This window comes from Camellia sinensis, chromosome 1, assembly GCF_055761805.1.
Source record: "Camellia sinensis isolate YWXY chromosome 1, ASM5576180v1, whole genome shotgun sequence".
In the NCBI taxonomy this organism is placed as follows: domain Eukaryota; kingdom Viridiplantae; phylum Streptophyta; class Magnoliopsida; order Ericales; family Theaceae; genus Camellia; species Camellia sinensis.
The window spans coordinates 149,062,049-149,085,497 of NC_138961.1; the positions used below are offsets into that span (position 1 = coordinate 149,062,049).

General features: G+C 35.8%; 1 protein-coding gene across 1 annotated transcript; it reads left to right on the plus strand.

Annotated features, from left to right (window-relative positions):
• Window positions 1-1,396: 1,396 nt before the first annotated feature.
• Window positions 1,397-22,078, plus strand: UBP27 (ubiquitin-specific protease 27). The gene is made up of 11 exons (XM_028271549.2): window positions 1,397-1,732; window positions 1,859-2,203; window positions 2,311-2,437; window positions 14,714-14,814; window positions 14,899-15,132; window positions 15,532-15,600; window positions 15,717-15,845; window positions 16,117-16,257; window positions 18,056-18,118; window positions 19,710-20,048; window positions 21,438-22,078. Exons 2-11 carry the CDS (start codon window positions 1,919-1,921, stop codon window positions 21,702-21,704), a joined length of 1,755 nt encoding a protein of 584 aa, XP_028127350.1. The 5' UTR covers window positions 1,397-1,732; window positions 1,859-1,918; the 3' UTR covers window positions 21,705-22,078.
• Window positions 22,079-23,449: the final 1,371 nt, after the last annotated feature.

Sequence of the window (23,449 nt, forward strand, 5' to 3'; positions counted from 1 at the left end):
TTCTCTCTCTCTCTCTCGTAATTTTTCTTTGTACATCAGGTATTGTTTGGTTGATAAGAAAATGTAGGAAACGAAAGAAAGAACAAGAGAGAGAAAGTGATGTTTGGCCAAAATTTCTTTGATTATGATTTTTGAGAATTTGTGATGTTGAAGGACTTAGTTTCGAACAAATAGAAAAAAATGGGAAAAATAAAATTTGAACATAAAAGAAATTTCTCACAAATGGAATTTCAAACAGATAGAAATTTAAAATAGATAGGTGTTAATAAAAATGAAAAGGGCAAAATTAGAAACAAAATATCCTATAAAATAACAAAACATACTTCTCACCACAATATTTTCACATAAGTGTATAATTCTCACAAAAAAAAGAAAAAAAAAAAAAAACCTTAGCGGACCTAATGTCTGACACCCTCTTTAAATTGGACTTTTCACGAATTAACCCATTTTATTTTTTTATACTTACTATGAAGAAGGGATGGGGAGGCTGTTGCGCAGTAGCCACTATTGCGCAACTAATGGAGCCTTTTTCGGGTTTGATTCAGCGATCTGAACATTTCACTTTTTAAAAAATATCGAGTAGAATATACCTGTAAAAATTCAAATTAATCAGATCTCAGTATCCCTTTCATCAAGACATATTTGTATCTCAAAAATTAAATAGTAAATTTAATTTTAAATATAAATTTGAATACAAACATGACTTGATGAAATGGATACTGATATTCGATTGACTTAAATTTTTGCAAGTAATTTTTTAGATACCAATACGTCTTGATGAACAGATATCGATATCTAATTAACTTAAGTTTTTGTAAATATATTTTACTCGATTTGTTTTAAAAAGTAAATGGTTTGGATTGTTGGAATGAAGCTGGAAAAATCCCGTTCGTTGTGGAACATATAAGAAAAATAAGACAATAAACCAATAAGTAGGTTATTTAACTTGTTGGGAAATTACCTTAGAGCATATCTAATGCTTACTTTTCTTATTTTTTTAAATTTTTTATAATTAAATTTTAGTAAAAAATTGAGTTAAAAACTTCATCCACTGGCAAGCGTTTTAATGTTAAATTTTCAATTTTCATCAAACAATTGGTCCATAGAGAGGATGACCGGTTGGTTGTTAGGCCTAGTATAAATTTTATTCAAATTTTTCCCAATCCGATCATTCACTCAATTGATTGACTGGTCATCAATCTGATCATTCATTAATAATTATTTGTAAGATTTAGGGGCTATTTGGGAACATGAATAAAAAGTCAAAGATCAATTTTTAATTTATTTTGAGTCGTATCACGTCTCACAATAAAAAAAAAAAAAAAAAAAAAATCAAAAGTGAAAAAAAATTAATTGTTATCTATCTTTCTAAAACACCGTAAAACCTTCCTTAATTAATAATAATAACAAAAAAAACCCTTTTCAGTTGATACCAGTTTGATGAGAGGCTGAAATACCATGTTCACCAATTTTTTTCCAAATTTCAATTTGATGGGTTGGAGATGGTCTAGTTTGAGTTTGAGTTCGAGTTTGATTTTGACTGAAGTTGAAGATCCCTAACACATCGCCATATGGGGTTTGCGGGAACCAGATTCCAAGCGCGCCTTCTGTTCAATTGAGCAGAACACAACACAACACAACACAACTCAACTCCACCGCTTTTCGCCTAAGTTAAACCCATTATTCGCTTTTGTTGTTGTTGTTGTTGTTGAGGAACCCTGACCTTTCTCCCGTAAGTTTTGCAGCTCTTTTTGCCCTTCAACACTGTTAGAACCCAGTCTTATTATTACACGCATACGATCATATAATCTCTACGTTGTCATGTGCTCATATGTATCTTTTTTTGGGTATATATTAGGTCTTATATTTCAGTCCTTTGGTGGTTGAAGAGCATCACTTCACTTTGATCCCAATCACAATGAAAATTGAAGGCAACTTGGATATTATCGCATTAATTCACAAATTCAAATATGGGTTTAGAACTTTGTCCAATGTGAAGTGGGTTTCAGCTTCTGGGTTTCACATATCAGTGGCTAGTTTATTGGGTGTTGCTGGTTTGGTCTTGGCTGTGAGAGATGGTAAAATTAGGAATTTTAATTGCTTACCCTGGTCCTCTGATAGAGATACTTCTTTGGAGAACAAGTGGATGGTACCAGGATTGCAAAATCTTGGCAACAATTGCTTCCTAAATGTGATTTTACAGGTATAACAAATTTTAATCAACTGGGTTTCTGTTATTTCTCTCATATGTGGTAGTTTCAATGAGTTATATGTTGTTTCAACTTTTGATTATTGTGGATTTTCTTACAGGCTCTGGCTAGCTGTTCTTGCTTTCAAAGTTTTCTTCGAAAGACTGAGGAGGAATTTGAATCTTTGTTGGGTGAAGAATGGGTTGAAAGCTTGCCACTTACAGTTGCCTTGGCTTCTTTGATGGAAGGTAGTGTAAAATTATTTTTATTTTTATTTTATTTTATTTTATTTTTTTGAATTGAATTTAGGTCTTAGTTACTGAATTTTGGAATATGCTTGCTATTATTGTGACATCTGTCTTTGTGTTGACAATGTTGATATTCAGTATGCATCTTTGCCCAATGCACACCTTTGAGCAACCATGTTGATGGATAGTGCTGGGTGATGGCTTTGTGTGAGTGTTAAAGTTTGACTCAAAATATATTGTTTGTTACAAAACTGGGACAGGTTTTGGGGATTAATAGATTGATTTGCTGAATTCAGATTAACAACAATACAACCCATATCATGAATAAATTGTATCTAATTCACCCACCAACAAAACTACTTGTTACAAATAATGTCATGCTTCATCGAAATCTATAAATTTTGACTAATCTGGCTAACATTGAACTTGGTAAAATGAAATAGTTGAATAAATGATAAGTGAGATTATTTAGGAACACTCATTGAATGCTAAGGTGCATTGAATTTTTAATTGTAGAAGGGAGCTATTTCAATTTTATTTACTTATTTTTGTTAATTTTTGTTTTTTGGGGGGTTAAGTTTAAATTTCTAACAGGTTGAAATGTAAACCAAGAAACACACCTCTCCATATTTAGAGGATAGGCAACAAAAATGTGAAGCTTGTGAGGGCAACAAACGTCACAATATTTGTTTATCAAAAAATAAAAAAATAAAAAAAATAAAATACAACATGAATAAGAAAAGAACCTCGTACTTGGAGCCACATAATGACAAGTAGAACCATAAGGGGCCTTGCAGAGCTGTTCAAGACTGAAAAACTGTGCAGTAGAGAAGAAGTGCTCTTGGTAGATATCCATTTTCTTTTGAACCCACAAGTCTAGAATTTTTAATATATTATGACTCTTCAGAGCTGTACTAAAATGGACACTCAAGAAAATTTTGTTTATTTTCTTCTTTTTTCTTTTGACTTCTGCCCATACTCATCAGATTTTCTTTGGAACTTTCATTAGATTTTCAACCCCTACCACCCTTTCTTGCATACATTTCCCCCCCCCCCCCCCCTTTCTTTTGAGTTCTACCCACCCTCATCAGAATTTCTTTGGAACTTTCATTAGATTTTCAACCCTTACCCTTTCTTGCACACATTTTTTTTTTTTTTGCTTTTCCTTTTTGAGTTCTGCCCATCCTTATCAGATTTTCTTTGGAGCTTTCATTAGATTTTCAATCCCTACACTTTCTTGCACACTTTCTTCCTCCAAGCGCTGGTCTCATGGACATAATACCTTGCAAAAATTGCAATTTTTTTTTATCTACCTGGGTGAAATAATTGTTTCCCGACTAAGCAACATAGACACTTCTAGGGTGGAGCCGTATCCAACACGGACACGGACACGTTTCAGATATTGACACTTACTGGGATACTCCTACAAATGTCTTTTGATACTTCTTGAATATTTTTTAAAGTTACAATTTCATAATTTCACATACTTTGACAACATTTCTCAAACATTTTGACGACATTTCTAGTACCCTTTCCAACATGACCTGGTAGTAAATCCCTTGATGAAATAAAATGTTGGTTATGCATCCTAACATTATCTTGAGCATATCTAAACTATTTAAATTATATGCATGACCAACATAAAGTATCCAATGGGGAACTTCTAACATAGAGAGATAAAGATATAAAGCTTGGAACTATCCATGTGGGTTCTAGTACTTGTTAGAATGTTTCCATTGAAATTAGTCTTCGAAAAGCGCATTAAAGAGCTTAACCCAATTAGAATGTTATGTAATTATCCTTCATCAATCTAAGCTTATTTTCCATTGGAAAAGGTCAGCTCCTTGCTGTTAAGCTTATGACAATAACAGAAGTAACTTTCCAGCTGAATGTCAAGTAGCACCTTCAAGAATTGCTTCTTTCCCCTTGGTGGAATAAGATTAAACTAAGTGATACCATTTTTTGTGGTAAGAATATTATTGTGGCTAACTTTACCCAAAAAGTATTTTGTCACAAATTGTGTGAAGTGTGTAGGATAGCTTCTTATTGATGAAATTGCCATTAGACACCCATTCCGTTTACTTAGCAAAAAAATTCATTCCATAAATTTGTTCTTCTTGTAACTCTTTGGGTGAAGAAGAGGCAAGATTCCATTTTCATGTTCAATTAGTGAAATTCTTACCTAGAGAAATCAAGATAACTGGACTCACTTTCTTCATAATAAATTTGCTTACTTACCATTGGGCTGGATTGGGCTCTCTACTACGATTTTTAATTCCATTCAATATGTGCTTGACCCTTTTCACCAACTTTGGATTAATAAATTGGTTTTGTTAGAGGCATGGCAAGTTCCCTATCATGACACGACTTAGTACCGACAATAAGCTTATTTTTATTTGTGAAACTTTGAAAATGTTTTGTAAATTCACGAAACTATGACAATAAGAAAAACTTGGATGTGAACTTGAATCAACGATGCATATCACTTTTATATGAGGTTAACCTTGGGTTTGAAGTATGTCATCATTGTACAATTGTATCTCAGCTTAATGTCAAACCTTTATATATTGAGGCCAAACTCAGAAAGACTAGTTGGCGATAGGAGAAAGTCTCAAGTAGATAGCATGTAGAAATACTTATTGCTTATGTTACATGGAATTGGGTACGACTATTGGGTGCAGGTGAGTATTCAAACGTTAGATCTTCATCAACCTAAATCTTAGAATATTGAGATATGTATTCTAAGAATTATGGATACGGATATAGATACGGGTATGGATGCGGATACAGATATGGATATGGATGCGGACATAGACACATATGCGGATACGGGACATGGCAATTTCAAAAAAATGGAGACACTGACATGGCGGGGACACAATAATAAAATATGTTTTCATGTATTTTTATTTGTTATATCTAGATTAATATTACATCCACAAACAATCAATATTAACAAAATTTAACTCTATTTCTATATTTTTTTTATTAAAAAAAAAACACTTTTATATTAACACTTATATCTTTTTTTTATTTTTATTTTATGGATGATCTATTAAGTATTTAAATCTAAGAAAAAAAAATAATAAATATTTAACATTCATCAAAATCACTAAATAAAATGAGATAAAAGACAACTTGGCATGTTTTTAGTGTGTCCCCGGTGTGTTTCCTAAAAATAAATTAATTAAATAAGGAGACACGCCATGTGGTGTGTCCCATATGTGTCCTCGCTGTGTTTGTGTGTTGCCGAAATGTTCGTGTGTCTGACAAGGATATGACACTTGTGTTGAAGTGTCTGTGCTTCATAGTATGTATCCAAAAGCTGGATATGGGTAAGGGGATAAGCCATGGACATACAAACATTACATATTGTATGATATTCTTAGATAAAATCTTGTAAATTATGTAGAAATATGCTTGAAATAGCATTTAGGAAAAATATAGAATTTCTATATCTTATCCATGTGAGAGGCCAAAAATGTTTATTTACTAGCAAATGTGAGTACAAGATTTGGTCACTTACCTTTGTCTTTTTTGGTACAAGTGTTGGACACATACATCAAACCCATATCGTTGTCATATCTGGCGGACACAAGTACTTTGGGAGAAATAGAAGATTCCATGTAACATAACCTATTGTGCATCCCAAGGACCTAGAATGTTGTGTATTAAAACCCTTATTTGAAACCAACATGATTATGTGAAGTTCCAAACTTCCACCGCACAATAAAAATGTGAAATGACTAAATGAATAAGATATGAAGTTGTTTCAATAATAACATGGTCCAACATTTCATTGCGTGGATTGCTGCGTGATACAAATTCAACATTATCATATATTTGGTCAGAGGGAGGGGGGTCCTGGCCCTTCCAATGTTTTGTAAAATCCCATTTGTATGTGTTATTTTTAATTTTCTTTTTGTACCTTATGTAATGCCCCACCCCCCCCCCCCAAAAAAAAAAAAAAAAATTTAATCTGGTACTCCCAAAAATTCTCCACTCTATGTGAGAGTTGTCTTCCAAAATTTAATCACACATGTAATATACCATAAACATTTACAATGATACTATGATGACCACATTTTCAACCATGCTTTATTTATTATTTTATGTATCAACACTGCATTGATAAGAAAAGATGGTCACCTAACATCATTGAAAAATTTAATTTGGCCCTTGCTGACAAGTCATTCATAATCAAAACCCTTACAATAAACGAATAATATGGTCTACTTGATTGGTGTGAAATTATATTAAACAAAAGAGTTTTATTAAAAGCAATTAAAATGTGCTAGAGAAAATAAATTAGTTTCTTACATGATTTCCTTTACTTTATAATTGGACCACTTGTGAAGCTTTATGAACCTAAAAATATTGTGTAATATTTAAACTGAAGTTATATAAAAATTATTTTAACAAGTTGAATGGAAAATATGTTAATTACATTAAAATTTCATCAACTATTACCGAATATCACCTTACATTTGTATCTGTGAATTCATACATTTTGACCTATTCAACTATAAAAACCATACAAATAATGTTTAAATTAAGACTAATATCTTGTAATTTTGAGCCAATTGGCCTATATTAAGTAATAGTTAATAATTATTTAATCAAATAAAACCCGATCCATGTGACTGACTTTCGCTGGGATCTGCCCATGTCGTCCTTCTGGCTTCTTGGCCTCCCCACTGGAGGAATTCTGGCTCCACCCCTGTATGTGGTCATAGATTTCATAATGATACTAAACAATGACTATTTGTTTACTACTTCAACTATTAACTTATTCAGTTAGCTCACATAACGTATCAAAATGGAAGAAATAATAATACAAAACAAAAGTATATTTTTGTAGTGCTTACTTAGAATTGTAACATTATATTTATTTCTTTTGATTAAATAGCAATAATTTAGTATGTTATTTGAATTGTATAGTTGGCTATGTATCAATTAATCAGTCATCATAATATGTTTTGGTGTTGCTTATGCTTGGCAAAAATTGTTCGATATGATCTTGTTAACTTGGTTTGCAAACTGGTCTGTGAAATAGGAGCTAGCCTGACGTGACTAGAAAGTGTCACTGATGGGGATTGTGAAGGTGTAGGATGAATAAGACTCTGGAATTTATTGTATCAGTATGTTTATTTTTGAATTTGTTGGGTTTTATTATTTATTTATTGTCATTTTTTTGAGTTAGTTTCCTTCAGGGTTTTGGAGTTGCCTATAAATAGGCTTCTAATGTAATGATTTGGGATGCTTTTGATGAATGAAAATGAAATTTATTTGTTGAGATTTTTTTTTTTTGTTTGTTTGTGGGGGGGGGGGGGGGAGGAGGTCTAACTCCTAACAACCTGGGTGGTGATTTCTGGGTTTTATTTCTTCTTCTCTAATCTTCTTCAGTCTTCTCTCTCTCTCTCTCTCTCACGCGCATGCGTTGTTCTTCTCTTCTTGATTGTCTGGCATCGATTTTGGTATCAGGGCTAAAATAGATCTACCATTTCTATTTGATCGTGGTTGCCTGCTTGATACGGCCTTCTTGTTTTTAACTCCTAACAACCTGGGTGGTGATTTCTGGGTTTTATTTCTTCTCTAATCTTCTTCGGTCTTTTCTCTCTCTCTCTCTCTCTCTCTCACGCGCATGCGTTGTTCTTCTCTTCTTGATTGTCTGGCATCGATTTTGGTATCAGAGCTAAAATAGATCTACCATTTCTATTTGATCGTGGTTGCCTTCTTGATACGGCCTTCTTGTTTTTAACCATCATCACTATCGTATGAATCAAATCAAAGTGGTTGTATCTGTTAGCATATTATATTAAGTGTTAGCATATTATATTAGCCGAAAGGTTCACTAGGGTCTGTCTGTAATCATTTTATGCACTCAGGGATAGCACTCAGGGATCATCTTGTAATTGCATTTCTTGTAAACCCTAAATCTTCATTTATAAATAGGGGGTGATATTCTATCATTCCTTAAGCTGGTTACCCAAGCTTCATGGTATCAGAGCTACACCTCTAGGGTTAGGGTTCAAAACGTACCTAATTGGATCATCTGCTGGGTTGATCTCCTCCAGCCGTCCTCTGTCGTCTTCGTCTTCGTCTGTATCGTCTTCGTCTGCTTCGTCTTCGTCCCTCAGCTTGTCTGCTCGTCTGCTTCGTCGGCTCGTCTGCTTCGCCTCAGCCCGTCGATCTCCTCCAGCCGTCATCGCCCTCGCCGTCCTCATCTCCCTCGTCTTCGTCACTCTGGTATCTATATAACCTGATATATATAAATATATATATATGCTGATATATATATAAATATATATATATAAATACATGTATATATAAATAAATCAATATATATATATATATAAAAAATGATTTCTTAATTTTTTGTTATGTCATTATAGTAGTCATTGTGCCTGTTATCTCACTACCACCTTCCGGGTTTGTGATTGTCACTAGTTTTGTTGCGGGTTCGGTAGTGTTGTATCCATGACAGATTCCACTAGTGTGTCCCTTCTTCTCAAACACCAAAGAATAAGAGTCCCATTCTACCTACTACCATGACTGAGAACCCCAACCCTAGTATGAAAATCACCACCTCTCTATTTAATGGTCAAAACTACCTAGCATGGTCTCAAAGTTTGACTTTGTTTTTGAAAAGCAGAGGGAAGATGGGGTATGTTGATGGCAGGATACAGGCACCTAGTACCACTGACTCAGGTTATGACCAATGGGAGATTACCAACTCTTTGATTATGAGTTGGCTTATCCATTCGATGGTTCCAGAACTTGGTGAGGGCTACTTGTCTATGGAGACCGCCCAGGACGTTTGGGAGGCTGTGGCTGTTACCTATTCCTGCAAAGGAAATTTTTCACAGGCATTTGAGTTGCGCCGCTCTATTGAGAGCTCACTTCAGGGGGAGCAAACTGTTCTTTAGTACTTCACTTTCCTCACCAACGGCTGGAAACGCCTTGACCACCTGGAAGACTATAAGCCCGTTTGCCCTATTGATTCTATCGGGTACAAAAAGTTCATCGCACGGGAACGGGTCTTTAAATTTTTGGCCGGCCTAAATGTGGAGTATGATCCAGTTAGGGGTCGAGTTCTGAGTATGGATACTCTTCCTTCACTTCAGGAGGCATTTGCCTATGTACAAAATGAGGAGAGTCGCCGGTCTGCCATGATGTCCCCTGTCTCTACTGACTGTTCTGCATTACTGTCTACTCCTCGAGATGGCCTCAGCCTGCCTCCTCCGTCTGCTAATAAGGAGTCTGTATTCTGTGATTATTGCAAGAAGCCGCGGCATACTCGTGAGACGTGTTGGAAGCTTCATGGGACTCCATCCGGGGGTTGAGGTGATCGGTCTGGTTCTCGAGGAAGGTCGGTCAGGCCAATCTAGAGGACGTGGTTCCTATTCCCGGGCTCATCAGTCTAGTGCCGTTGATACCCTTGATTCTAATTCTACTTCTGTTACCCAAACTTCTGATACTGAGCTGGAGGATGCTTTGCGCCAATTGTTGGACCGCCGATCTTCTACTGCTCTCAGTACCGCTTCCTCGTCCTTTGCCCGCTCAGGTAACTTAGCATCTTCTCCTTGTGCTTTCCTGTGTCATACATCCTTGCCTTGGATTATTGATTCTGGTGCCTCAGATCATATGTCTGACTCTTCTGATCTTTTCTCTGTCTATAAGCCCTCTTCAGGTCAGGACAAAGTTAGGATTGCCGATAGTACCGTTTCTTCCATTTCTGGAAAAGGTTTAGTCCAAGTCACTCCTACCATACATCTATCTTCTGTTCTCCATGTTCCCAGGTTTTCTGTTAATCTGTTATCCTTAAGTCGTCTTACCCAAGATTTGAATTGTAGTGTGACGTTTTTTCCTGATCATTGTCTTTTTCAGGACCTTGTCACGGGGAGGACGATTGGCAGTGGTAGTGCAGAAAATGGTCTCTACTTCCTAGATCAACCGGACAAACTTGCTTATTCTTCCACCACGTCTTCTACTACCCCCGCTGATTTATGGCTGTGGCGTCGGCGTCTTGGGCATCCCTCATTTCATTTACTTAAGCATTTATTTCCTTCTAGTTTCGCAAATCATCATGTGTCTGACTTTCTTTGTGAGTCTTGTCAACTTGGAAAACAACATAGAGCTTCTTTTGCTCCCAGTTTGAATAAAAGCTTCGTTCCTTTTTCATTAATACATTCTGATGTTTGGGGTCCCTCTCGTGTTCTGTCTGTGAGAGGTCATCGCTGGTTTGTTACCTTTATTGATGATTTTTCTCGTGCTACTTGGGTGTATCTCATGAAAGATAAGAGTGAGGTTTTCTCTGTGTTTCGCACTTTTCATAAGATGATTTGTACTCAGTTTGGGGCCACTATCAAAATATTTCGTTCTGATAATGGTGGGGAATACATAGATTCTGGGTTAGGACAATATTTCTCTACTCATGGCATTATCCATCAGACCTCTTGCACCAATACCCCTCAACAAAATGGGGTGGCCGAACGCAAGAATCGGCACCTTCTTGACATGGCTCGGTGCATGTGTTTTTTTATGAATGTACCTCGGCCCTATTGGGGCGACGCTATTCTCACCGCTGCCCATCTTATTGATCGTCTCCCTACCCAGGTCTTGGACAAACAGGCTCCGCTTCACGTCCTCCTCGGTTCTCCGTCCTTGTTTTCTATTCCTCCCAAAATATTTGGTTGTGTCTGTTTTGTCCATAATCACTCTCCCTCTCGTGGTAAGTTGGACCCTCGCTCCCTCAAGTGTGTTTTCCTTGGTTACTCTCCTACTCAAAAGGGGTATAAATGTTACCACCCTTCTTCTCGTAAGTGGTTTGTGTTCATGGATGTCACTTTCTTTGAATCCCAGTCCTATTTCTTGTCCTCTCCGGTGTCACCGTCCTCATTTCCGGGGGAGCCTTGGTGTGAAGTGAGTCCTGTGCCTCCTATGGTGGAACCAGTTGTTCTTGCACCACCCTCTACTACTGTGCTTCCTATGGTGGAACCAGTTGTTCTTGAACCCCTCTCTTCTACTGGGACTATAGAACCCACTGTCACCAAGAATACGGACGGGCATGTTTATGTCCGAGACATAGACAGAAAACAAGTTAACTGGATACACGGGACCGTTTCTGCTACCCCACTGCCATCTCCTGCTTCTGATGAGAGTCGAGGTAACTTTGAATCTCTCGAGTCCATTGATCTTGATGTTCCTATTGCCAAGAGGAAGGGTGTGAGATCTTGTACTCAACATCCTATCTCACAGTTTGTATCATACTCTCATTTGTCATCCTCATATAGAGCGTTTGTGTCCAATATTTCCTCTGTTAGCATTCCTAACCATTTTCAGGATGCTCTTGCTACCTCTGAATGGAAACTAGCCATGATTGAGGAAATGAAAGCACTTAGGAAGAATGACACTTGGGAATTGACTGAGTTACCTCCGGACAAATGACCTGTGGGATGTAAATGGGTATATACTGTGAAACACAAAGCAGATGGGTCTATTGAGCGTTACAAGGCAAGACTTGTGGCAAAAGGGTTTACTCAGACATATGGCATTGATTATCAGGAGACCTTCGCACCCGTGGCTAAAATGAATTCAGTCAGAATACTTCTCTCTCTAGCAGCTAATCTAGATTGGCCGCTTTATCAGTTTGATGTCAAGAATGCTTTTCTCCATGGTGACCTCGAAGAAGAAGTATATATGGACATTCCTTCGGGTTTTGAGGATCATCAAACAGAAGGCAAAGTATGCAAACTTCAGAAGTCATTATATGGTCTCAAACAGTCTCCAAGGGCTTGGTTTGAGAGATTCACTCAGGCTATGTTTAAATATGGATTCAAACAAAGTCAGGCAGATCACACATTGTTTGTGAAACATTCCTCACACGGTAAGACTACAGCACTTATTGTTTATGTAGATGACATAGTTCTTACAGGCAATGATAGTGGGGAAATACCTCTGTTGAAGAAATATTTAGCTAAAGAGTTTGAAATCAAAGACTTGGGCAGCTTGAAGTATTTTCTGGGAATTGAAGTTGCTCGCTCTAAAGATGGGATATTTATCTCACAGAGAAAATATGCGCTTGACCTGTTGAAGGAAACTGGGATGCTTGGCTGCAAGGCATGTGCCACCCCCCTGGAACCCAATCAGAAATTAGGAGATGATGAAGGAGGAGAAGTTGTGGATAGGGGGAGCTATCAACGATTAGTGGGTAAGCTCATTTACCTATCTCACTCCCGTCCTGATATTGCTGTTGCTGTCAGTATAGTTAGTCAGTTTATGCATGCTCCTCATCAGATTCACCTTGAGGCTGTCATGAGAATCTTGAGGTATTGGAAGTCTGCTCCTGGTAAGGGTCTGTATTTTTCAAAGTATGATCATCTTCGTGTAGAAGCCTATACAGATGCTGACTGGGCTGGGTCAGTAACTGATAGGAGATCAACTTCAGGGTATTGCACATTTGTTGGGGGCAACCTAGTTACTTGGAGGAGTAAGAAACAGAATGTGGTTGCCAGGTCAAGCGCAGAAGCTGAGTTTAGAGCTATGGCACAAGGTGTGTGTGAACTTTTATGGATCAAATTATTGTTGCGTGATCTAGGTATTGATCAGACGGACTCCATGCGGTTATACTGTGATAATAAGGCCGCCATCAACATCGCTCACAATCTAGTTCAACATGACAGGACAAAACATGTTGAGATTGATCGCCACTTCATTAAGGAGAAACTCACTAGTGGTATCATTTGTACTCCCTTTGTCCAGTCTGGTGAACAACTTGCTGACATTCTCACCAAGGGGATTGGGAATAAACCATTTCATGACATATTAGGCAAGCTGGGCATGAGAGATATCTTCGCACCAGCTTGAGGGGGAGTGTTAGCATATTATATTAAGTGTTAGCATATTATATTAGCCGAAAGGTTCACTAGGGTCTGCCTGTAATCATTTTATGCACTCAGGGATAGCACTCAGGGATCATCTTGTAATTGCATTTCTTGTAAACCCTAAATCTTCATTTATAAATAGGGGGTGATATTCTATCATTCCTTAAGCTGGTTACCCAAGCTTCAGTATCTTCATATGGCTTTGACCATTTGATAAATAAAAACTAAACAAAAAGAAAATATAATTTTTTTTGTTGACTGTCATCTTTGCTTCCAATCATGAGCCAAAGTTGCATCCTCATATGATCTAGTTTGATCTATCACTACCATTGCACCATCGCCGCACCATCAGTGTACCTTTGTTGCTTTTTGTTGTCCTCTCTACAGTCACACTGCCTTACTGTTATTGAAAGCTGTCTGTCATTTGTTGGATTCTCATCATGCCTTCACCGGATTCTGACGTTGTTTAGTCAGTTCGTCACAAGCCATTGCTGTTGTTTGTCTTTTCCATCAACAATCAACCTCTTGCTGCTGTTTCTGTATTGAAAGCCCATTGCAACACCCTACATTGGTTACGCATATCGCTGAGTCTCCTTGCATCTTGCTAATTTCGTAGATTACTTCGCTGACATTGCATCCCCCCTGTTGTAGCATATTTGGACTTTTGAAGTGCTTTGCCAACTTGAGATACATCTGTGGGAGCAAATTACCATTCCCACTCTCCAGAGGAGAATTTTTTCCAGCTGGGGACAGTTGATGGGGATCGTGAAGGTGTTGGAGAAGTAAAGCTCATGGATTTATATTAGTATTGTTTATTTATTGATTTGTTGGAGTTTTATTGTTTACTTAGTCATTTTTATTTTTGGTTAGTTTTTTTTTATGCTGTGTTTGGTTGGGGGATTTGAGGAGGGATTTGGAAAGGGAAATGGAAAAGGTATGTAAAATGTGAATAAAACATACATATATTTCGCCTAGTTTCACACACTTTTTTCCCTTTCCCTTTTCAAATCTCTCATCAAATCCCCCAACCAAACATAACATTAGGGTTTTGGAGTTGCCTATAAATAGCTTCTATTGTACTGAGTTGGGATGCTTTTGATGAATGAAAATTAAATTTCTCCGTTGACTTTTTTTGTTTTGTTTTTGTGTAGACTTTAAACAACCTAGGTGGTGATTCCTAGGTTTCATTTCTTATTCTTCTTTAATCTTCTTCTTGATTCTCCTTCTTAACTCTCTCTATTCTTCTCCTTTTGGTTGTCCGGCGTCAGTCAGGTTATAGTGTTTGGTATTGTTATGCTTGTAACATGTTGATTCTGGTTCAGCCTTTTGCCAGTTAAAAACAGAATGTCTTTTTCAATGTGAATTTGTAATAAGCATTATATTTCTGCAGAATTATGTAATGTCCGACATGGAAGAATGGTATTGAGTCCATGGAAATTAATGCTTGTGATGAATCATTACATTTCTAACTTCAATCTAGCAAGCCAGCAGGTGAATTTTTTTCGTGATCTATATTTTGAACGATTTGGAGTAATTATATGACCTGCTGCCTAATGTGTTGTTGTTTGTGTGTAGGATGCTGAAGAAGCATTCTTTCATATTTTGTCTTCTTTAAGAGAAGAAGTTTCAAATTGTTATGTTCCAATTTGTAGCTCTCTGGCAGACGTGTCTGCCATTCGTAACTGTAGGATTCTTCATCCAGAGAGGGGGGTGGATCAAAGTGAGCAGGAAAGATGGCAACGAAGTTTCTTAGGGCCTTTTGATGGAATTCTTGGCAGCAATTTAACTTGTGAAAGCTGTTCGTTTCAGGTTGAATGGTACTCATAAGAATGTTTCTGAACTGAGTTGCTTCTGATTGGTCTTGCTTTTATTATAGCATATATGAACAAATCTCTATTGCATGTGAAGGCCTGAAAGTCAAGTAGGTTATTGGTGGCTAATGTATGCATGGAATGTTAGCAATTGGATCAATTTGCTTAGAAAGAACTGATTATGAAATCCTACCATTTAATTAACTGGATCTATATTTGCTCTTTGGATGCTGTGACCTATGAACTACAACTATGCCATCTGTATTGATTTTTCTTATGGAAGATCTCTTTATTTTACATCACATTCACATGGCACTCTTTGTTTTTTTATTTCATGCTCAGTAACTTTGTAAATTGAGTAATAATTAAAATATATATTACTTTGTTCATTTTGCAGATCTCTCTGGATTTTCAATTTTTTCATAGCTTGCATCTTTCGCCCATGCTTAGTAACGGTGGTAACATTGTATGTTTATGTGAGATTCTTGTTATGTGTTTAAACCTTACTTGTTTCCATCTTTGTGGTGATGTTTTTCAATAATAAATACATTACCTTTCTTCTGTTTTTGCATGTAATCCTAGATGCCAAGATGTTCCTTGGAGGATTGCTTGAAGCAATTCTTTGTGGCAGAACGACTTGAGAATTACTGCTGCAGCCACTGTTGGCATGTTGCTGCAATGAAGTACTTATCTTCAATGGCTGAAAATGAGGTAATCTTCTGTTACAAATGCTATCATTTTTTTACTACTCAGTCCTCAGTTCATTACTAGCTCACTTGCCAAAACCACCTTATGGCACTTGCATGATATGGTTTCAATTGAAGGGTCTTTACTTCTTATTATCCCATTCTTTTGTATAACTAAGTTAAGTCTGGTCCTTTTATTGAGTTCCTAATTTTCTTGATATTTCATCTTGAGCTTTTTCTAAATTATAATGGCTTTCTGAGGTTGTCTTATGTGGTTTTGGTGCCTTTCTTGTCAGACAGATATTGGAAAACTTAGGCGGTGTTGTGAGCTAGAAGGTTCTTGTGACTGCAAAAATCTTCCGCTTCTTGAAGCACTGCCATGGTCAAACAGTTTTTCACATACTTTCAAGCAACTAAGTATTGCACGTAGTCCGAAGGTACAAAACGTATTCTTTATAGTTGTTAAACTTCCTCTCATAATTTCTACTTTCAAGTTCATCTTGAACAACCATGTTCTTACCAAAACAAATTTTCTGATTGATGGAGCAATTAAGCAAATTGAGACTCTCAGATATATAGTTCATGAAATTTCTACTACAAAGAGACTCCTTGTAGGGAGAAATCAAAATACACAACCATGCTCATCTCTAATTTCTACTATAAAAGAACTAGAATAGGAGAACAATTCATGTTTTAGTATTCATTCCAAGAAAATAACACAAAGAACCATAGATATACATGTGAGTGGTGTTTTTAGTATTCATTCCAAGAAAATAACACAAAGAACCATAGATATACATGTGAGTGGTAGAAACCCCCTGCCTCAAGGCTTGAAATGATACTAAGACGAAAATCCATTCGGGTAGAATCAAAGCTCTCGAGAAGCTCTACAACTCCTCTTCCTGCTCTAGAGATCAACTCCACGTCTTTGATGTTCAAAATCTAGAGAGAAGTTTAGGGTAGGGTTTTGGGTGTGAGAGAGAAAAGGAGAAAGAAGAAAATGAACCAGTTTTGATGTTTACGTCGAACAAAAAGGAATGTAGGGGTGGCCCCCATAGGTTTCTGCCTAAAAACAATGTCGCAACATGCAGACAGAACTAACCAGTCAACTGGCATGTGTAGAGCGGTTGACCGCTCTGATAATGAAATTGAGATCCCAGAGGGGATCAACTGTGGACAATAGACTGGTCGTTCAGCCGGTTGACCTCTCTGGCCAAAATCTGAGTTCCAGGTTTTGTGCCCCAACAAATCACAAATCCAAGACTCCTATCCTCTAAAGTTCAATCAGAAATAATCAAATCCACTCTTATCCAAACACACTACACCCCATGATTCATGTACAGGTGACAACAAATTCGAAAAAAATGATTAATAGTTTATTCTATTCGAATTAATTAAATAATTCGAATGGTTAATGTTCAATTGTGTCCCCAACGTGTCCATATCCTCATGTGTCTGATACGTCTACAATACCTATTTTGAAGTGATGGTCTATGTTACATAGACTCTTCAAAATAATTCAAATATCCATGTCGGACACCTGACACTCGGACAAGGGTATGAGATATGTGTCGGATACTTTTCAATGGACACTTCTTATATAATTGTGCATAACACTATTATTATATGTACATATTATTGTATAATTGTTATAATATAGTACTATTTTGTCTCACATACTTGATTAAAAATATAAAAATATGACATTTTTTTCCCGAGTCCGCATACCCTTAAATTTACGGTTTGATGAGTCCGACCTCTAGATACATACCTTCACCTGACACCCGTACTTCATAGCTGTAAGGTGATCTGTTCAGTCATTAAATAGATTTGGACATTCACTCAAGAGGCAGGGAGGATTTAGGAAAACAGGCTAATGCGGATCCTTTTTCTCGTAGTTTATGGGCTTTTCATAGCTCGACTATCTTGGGCAATGGATTAAATTCTTTCAATTAACTGATTAAAAACCGCTGGGAACAAGTATAATTTTCATGACCCTCATTGAACCCCATTCACTGATACTGGGTAGTATAACCCTGGAAGTGAACACCGAGAAGAGGTTCTAATTAGCAAAACCTCGCAAGTGGTATCTTCATTTTCTTGTCTAGTATTGGGCACTTTGCTATCAGTTCTTATCAAGAGAGTGTTGGCATAGTGTCACTTTCTTATTACATCTGGCAATATTTTTTATTTCGATGCATGCCTATCAGTCTAACTGTGATCATATATTTGCAGATTCTATGCATACATCTGCAACGTGTTTCAGTGAATGAATTTGGAGAGATGGTTAAACTTCAGGTACTGTATCCATGTATTGTTTGGATTTAAGTGGGTAAACTGCAAAAATACCCGCGTAGGTTTCTTATAAATACAGGGACACCCTCTCGGGTTTTGCTTATTTTATACTGAACCCCTTGTTAAAGTTCTGAGCTAACGGTGTTTAATGAAGTACGTATTTTTACATTCTTCTGTTTCTTATTTATTATATTTAACTTAATGTTTAAGAAAATGAATGGGTAAAATGCATTAACATTCCCTGAGATTTGCGCAAATGATAGACGCCTCTAACCTTATGGAAATCAATCCAACCTCTATTGTCAGAGTTTGTTGGACAATGGAGGATATGTAATACCTTTAAAACATATTTAAAAATAATAATTTTTTGATTAAAAGTCAACTAATTACATGAAACAACTCTATCTTTCTCTTTGCCCCCCTGCCCACCCCTTCAACTAAAACCCAGTGCCCCTGTTCATGATGGTCCCATCAGCATGACAACTACCGCTTTTTCCACAAGGCCCACAACCATCAATGCATCTCTTCTTTCAAATTATATTGTTGCTTGATCCTTCTCTATTCTTCATGCCCATCTGATTCCACCAACAAAGACCATGAGTGCTGCTCCACGACTGTCATACTAAGAAGCACAAATACGACATGATATAGATACGCCGACTTGGTAATTTTAAAAAAAATAAAGATATGATACTATAGGGACATGAGCCACATGACAATAGATAAATATAAAGAACAATTTCTTTGTTTTTTAAGTTGTAAATACATTTTTATTTTATTATATCAAAATAGCAAGAATCAAAATTGTTTTTTTGGATCGGCAAAAATTGGTTATTAGTTGTTAGATTAGCACCTGGGGGAGTTGATCCCCTAACCTCACCCTTGCAAGCACCCAAGTGCTGCACCCATGCCACTAGGCCACAAGGCCATTGGCAAGAATCATTTTTTACATTCTCTATATAGGAAAGGAAGTCTGAAAAAAAAGTTCTAATGTCTATTTTAGAAAAGCTCTATTCAAGAACAATTTGGAACTTTTAGGGCTCATGGTTGTGTTTTGTTTTCTTTGTTTGTCAGTTGAAGAAACCTCCGCAGAGATCATTGTAATTTACCCAAAATGATTATAATTAAATTTTGGTGGCTAAGGGCAAATTAGTCATGTTACAATTTTTTAGCATTTTCCATCTAGTATTTTAAGGGACAGTTAACGGAGGGGGTGTTGCTGTATTTTGTCAAGTAACGGCTGTTACTTGTATAAGAAACCTGATGGGGTGTGCTTGTGCTTATAATTCTGATAAACTGGGGAGTGTTAGTGTAATTTACCCTATTTAATTTATCAACGTCTTAAACTATATTTTGGGTGAAAGAAATTATTATCTTTGATCTCCTACAGTTCTTTCTTGTTACTCTAATTGCCTCGTACCTCTCCTATTTTCATATATCAATATTTTGCCTACATTCATCCATTTCCCATCTTTAGATCAGTACTTCTTCTGGCAAGGTTTTGTATTCTAGATGGACTTTAGTTTGTTTCTGAAATATTCTCTAGGATGGTTTTGATTATTTTCATTGGTAATTGCTTTGTTGGTAATACTAGGGCCATGTATCATTTCCGTTGATTTTGAGCATATACCCCTTCATGAAGAGTGGTGTGGGAACAAAGAACTGGGAAGAAAATTTGCAGAGTCTGCAACATCAGCCCTACCACAATCACTTCCGTCTGCAACTTGATACAAGCATGATAAATGGCATTTATGGGCAAATGGGGAAGAACATTTATTCAAAAGCAGCGATTCCAGAGAAATTGGGACAATCTGCATTTGAAATTTCTGTTAACACCCATGGGCAAGCTTTTCAAGGAGAATCAAATGTTCCCCAAAGTGGAGGTTGCTCAGACATCATGGTTGGTGATATAACAATGCAATCTGATAACAAGGTTAGTTGCCTACTTGCTTATATAGAAAGCTTGGTTGGTTTGAATATAGATTAAATATAAATGTCGTAACTTATTTCTAGTGTTAAATAAAGTAAGATATGTACAATGCGGAATTAGTTGAGGCATTAATGAGAAATATGCCCCCCCCCCAAAAAAAAAAAAAAAAAAAATCAAGCAGCTACAGAAACTTGAATTTGTTTTTCTTCTCTCTTACAACTAACAACTATTGGCTACCCTTGGGCCATGTGATTCATGCCATAAGGCCTGTGTAGTGTTTCATATGTTTACTTTGGACTTGTACTAGAAATGAGGGGCTTGATCTCAACATTGAAATTTAAATTCGGGTTTATTTTATTATATATATATCTTTGAGAAAATCTATCTGGAGTGACTCTTCAGCTGTTAGTGTTCAAATTTTTCATCTCCAAAATCTTTTGGAATGAGAACTGCTCAAATATGTATCTGAAAGTAGATGTGAAACCACCTATTTACTTTGTCATTATTGTGGGATGAAAACTTGTCTGCATTGTATGTCAAAATTAAATCTGGGTACTTGAATTTGCAGTATTTTTTATTTATTTATTTATTTTTTATATTCAAGAATCAAAATTTTGTTTTGGTATGTCATTTCAGTCCAGTAGGAAGTGGAAATGGCAAAAGAATATGGTGGAAACACATGGAAATTCAAACCTAATCTATTACTGGACAAATATAAGCTGAATGTTACTATTTGAACATGTCAGGACTATACAACCATAAAGATATTGGAAACTAGAATGGAATTGAGTAGTAAAAGAAAATATAAAGTCAATAATCCAAATATATCAATTAGTTCTTTACTTGTTAAAAAAAAAGTATAAAAGATTCCAAAGTTGTTTCTCTTTTAGTTTTGAACTACAATAATAGAATATAATTCACCTCAAAATAATAGATGAACTACATACACAAGTTACAAATTAAATAGGAGAATACATAAGCAAGTTAGGCTGTTACAATTGTAATCTTGAAGTATATTCAGACATTCTTATTGTGTTCTAATTTGAATAACATTGTCTTGATGGAAATTGTGAATTTGGGTTTTCCATTCATGCTCCTTTGCAATCCACTAGGAGTCAAACTATTTTGATGGAAACAAAATGACATTTTGGTGTTGGACCTCTTGGTTATTTTCTCGAGTCGCCCGCATGCCTTCAACTAATAATGGGGGATTTTCATTTAAATAGTTTCTCCCCTCAAATTCGTATTATATTTTGAAGTACTAACTTTTCAACCTTGTCTCTTTATTGGTAAATTAAGAACCTGTTATTGCATTAAAACAGCAAACTGGTGAGCTGTTTCATGTATTTTGCTACTCATAATTTTTGTTTTTGCCTTTCTGTCTTGGTGCAGGTGGATGGGAATTGCCATTTGGCACCTTCACGACATTATATATACTGTTTAGTTTCTGTTGTCCAGCACTTTGGAAGAGCTGCAGGTGGGCATTACACTGTTTACAGAAGAGTGAGAGCCAAAAACGATGGAGGAGGTGACGTTCATTGGTTTTGTATATCTGATTCAGAAGTGTACAGTGTATCAGAGAGAGATGTTCTTGCTGCAGAAGCCAGTGTGCTCTTCTATGAGAAAATTTCAGAACACCCTGAAATTTGCGGGCCATAGTGCAATGTTTTTTGTGAAGTTCAGTTTGTCTCTAATGGCCCACAAGCTTCTCTTGGTGTTCTTGTTCTAGTAAGCCTGGAATCTGCATTTGCATAGGGGGATAGGGGCTTTGAGTGGGGGATTTAAATCATTTGATAGCTTAAAGAAACCCAAAAAAATGTGCATTGGAATATTAGTCTATCAGAGAGCATATATTAAATTCCACTGTTGTTGTATGAGTGAGTTCACAATGTTGACAACATATTTATAGGAAATATGTTTGGATGAAGAGCTAGTTGTATTTTGTTTGCTTTTGTTTTTTGTTTTAATCAACTTTGTAACATTATATACACGTTTGGCTGGTTTTGAGTGAGTGTTACTTGTTGCAGTGATCATATATTTGCTTCCTTTCATAATACTGCTCTGTTTGCCGTGAACAATGATATGAGCTTAAGTGACTATGGCCTTTCTTTTTTGTTTTTTTGTTTCCAGTGGTGGAGTATAAAAAGGTGTGGAAAATTTCACTTTGCTTTCTCCAAGTGTTACACTTGTTCTCCAATTATTACATTTGTGCCATTTTGTATCGTGATTAATAAATTTCAGCGGTTAGTATCTTAAATTAATAAAAAAAATTTCTCACTATGTTCTAAATTGTGAAGGGTGTTAAAATTTTTTGATGAGAATTTACTTCATCCTGCAAATTAAATCAAATTAAGTTTTAAGTTCTAGCAAATAGGTTGGTTGCAGTGGCGGAGTCAGAAAGTTAAATTAAGGGGGCACTTACTAATTACAATATCGAAAATTTTTATAAAAATATTTCATGCAAGTTTTTGCAATTGATTTTGAGAAATATCAAAAAAATAATGTTATTTATAATTAGTGTATCATGGACAATATAAAAATTTATAGATATAAGTCTTAAAATAAATTATATAATGATAAATTATTTTTTTATACAAAATTTGATTAAAAATTTAATATAATGGTAATATCACGTCATCATTAGTATGCGATATCACAAACTAATAGTAAATAAATACATAGAGAGTGAACTTCACATGTCAAATGTAACTAGCAACTCCAATAAATTTCATATCTTTATAGTGAGATTACTTATACTTGTATGTCAATAATAATGACATCACCATTACATTTAAAATTTTCATAGATAATATGGTTTGTAGTAGTCTCTTCATTTTCAATCATAACAACCATTATTATTTTCATAATTTTTAAAATGTCATTGACATTTCACTTTAATAATATTTTTGTAATTTTTTTTATTTAAAATATTTTCTTTATATTTATAAAAAAAAAATACAAAATCTAGGGAGGCACGTGACCCTCGAGTCCTTACGTGGCTCCGCCACTAGTTGGCTGCATGAATTTTTTTTGTTCACTCGATTTTATCAATAGTCATTGGTTAGACAAATTTAAGAAATTTATATATCTATTTATTATATTAGCTCACGTCAATCTAAACTGTTAATTCCTTTAACATTTTTATTTATTGTCATTTTACCCCTTAAATTATTATACTTATATTATTTTATTTAATGAGCTATGAATTTTATTATTTTAAACCTTGAACTATTAAAATTGATTTAATTTGTGTCAACTCGTTGGAAGAATAGATCACAAGTGATGGCACAGGGGGTGTTGGGTAGAAAAGAACGCAGTCTCTAGTCAAATCCATATTGGCTGCCAGGAAAAATAGAAGGATTAAGCTTCTTTTATATTTAAATCTTAACATGACAAAATTTGAG

Coding starts and splice junctions, on each gene's coding strand:
- UBP27 (XM_028271549.2), top strand. CDS start 1,919: ATGAAAATTGAAGGCAACTTGGATATTATCGCATTAATTCACAAATTC. Junction 2,438..14,713: donor CTTGGCTTCTTTGATGGAAG/GTAGTGTAAAAT, acceptor ATATTTCTGCAG/AATTATGTAATGTCCGACAT. Junction 18,119..19,709: donor GAGAGATGGTTAAACTTCAG/GTACTGTATCCA, acceptor TGGTAATACTAG/GGCCATGTATCATTTCCGTT.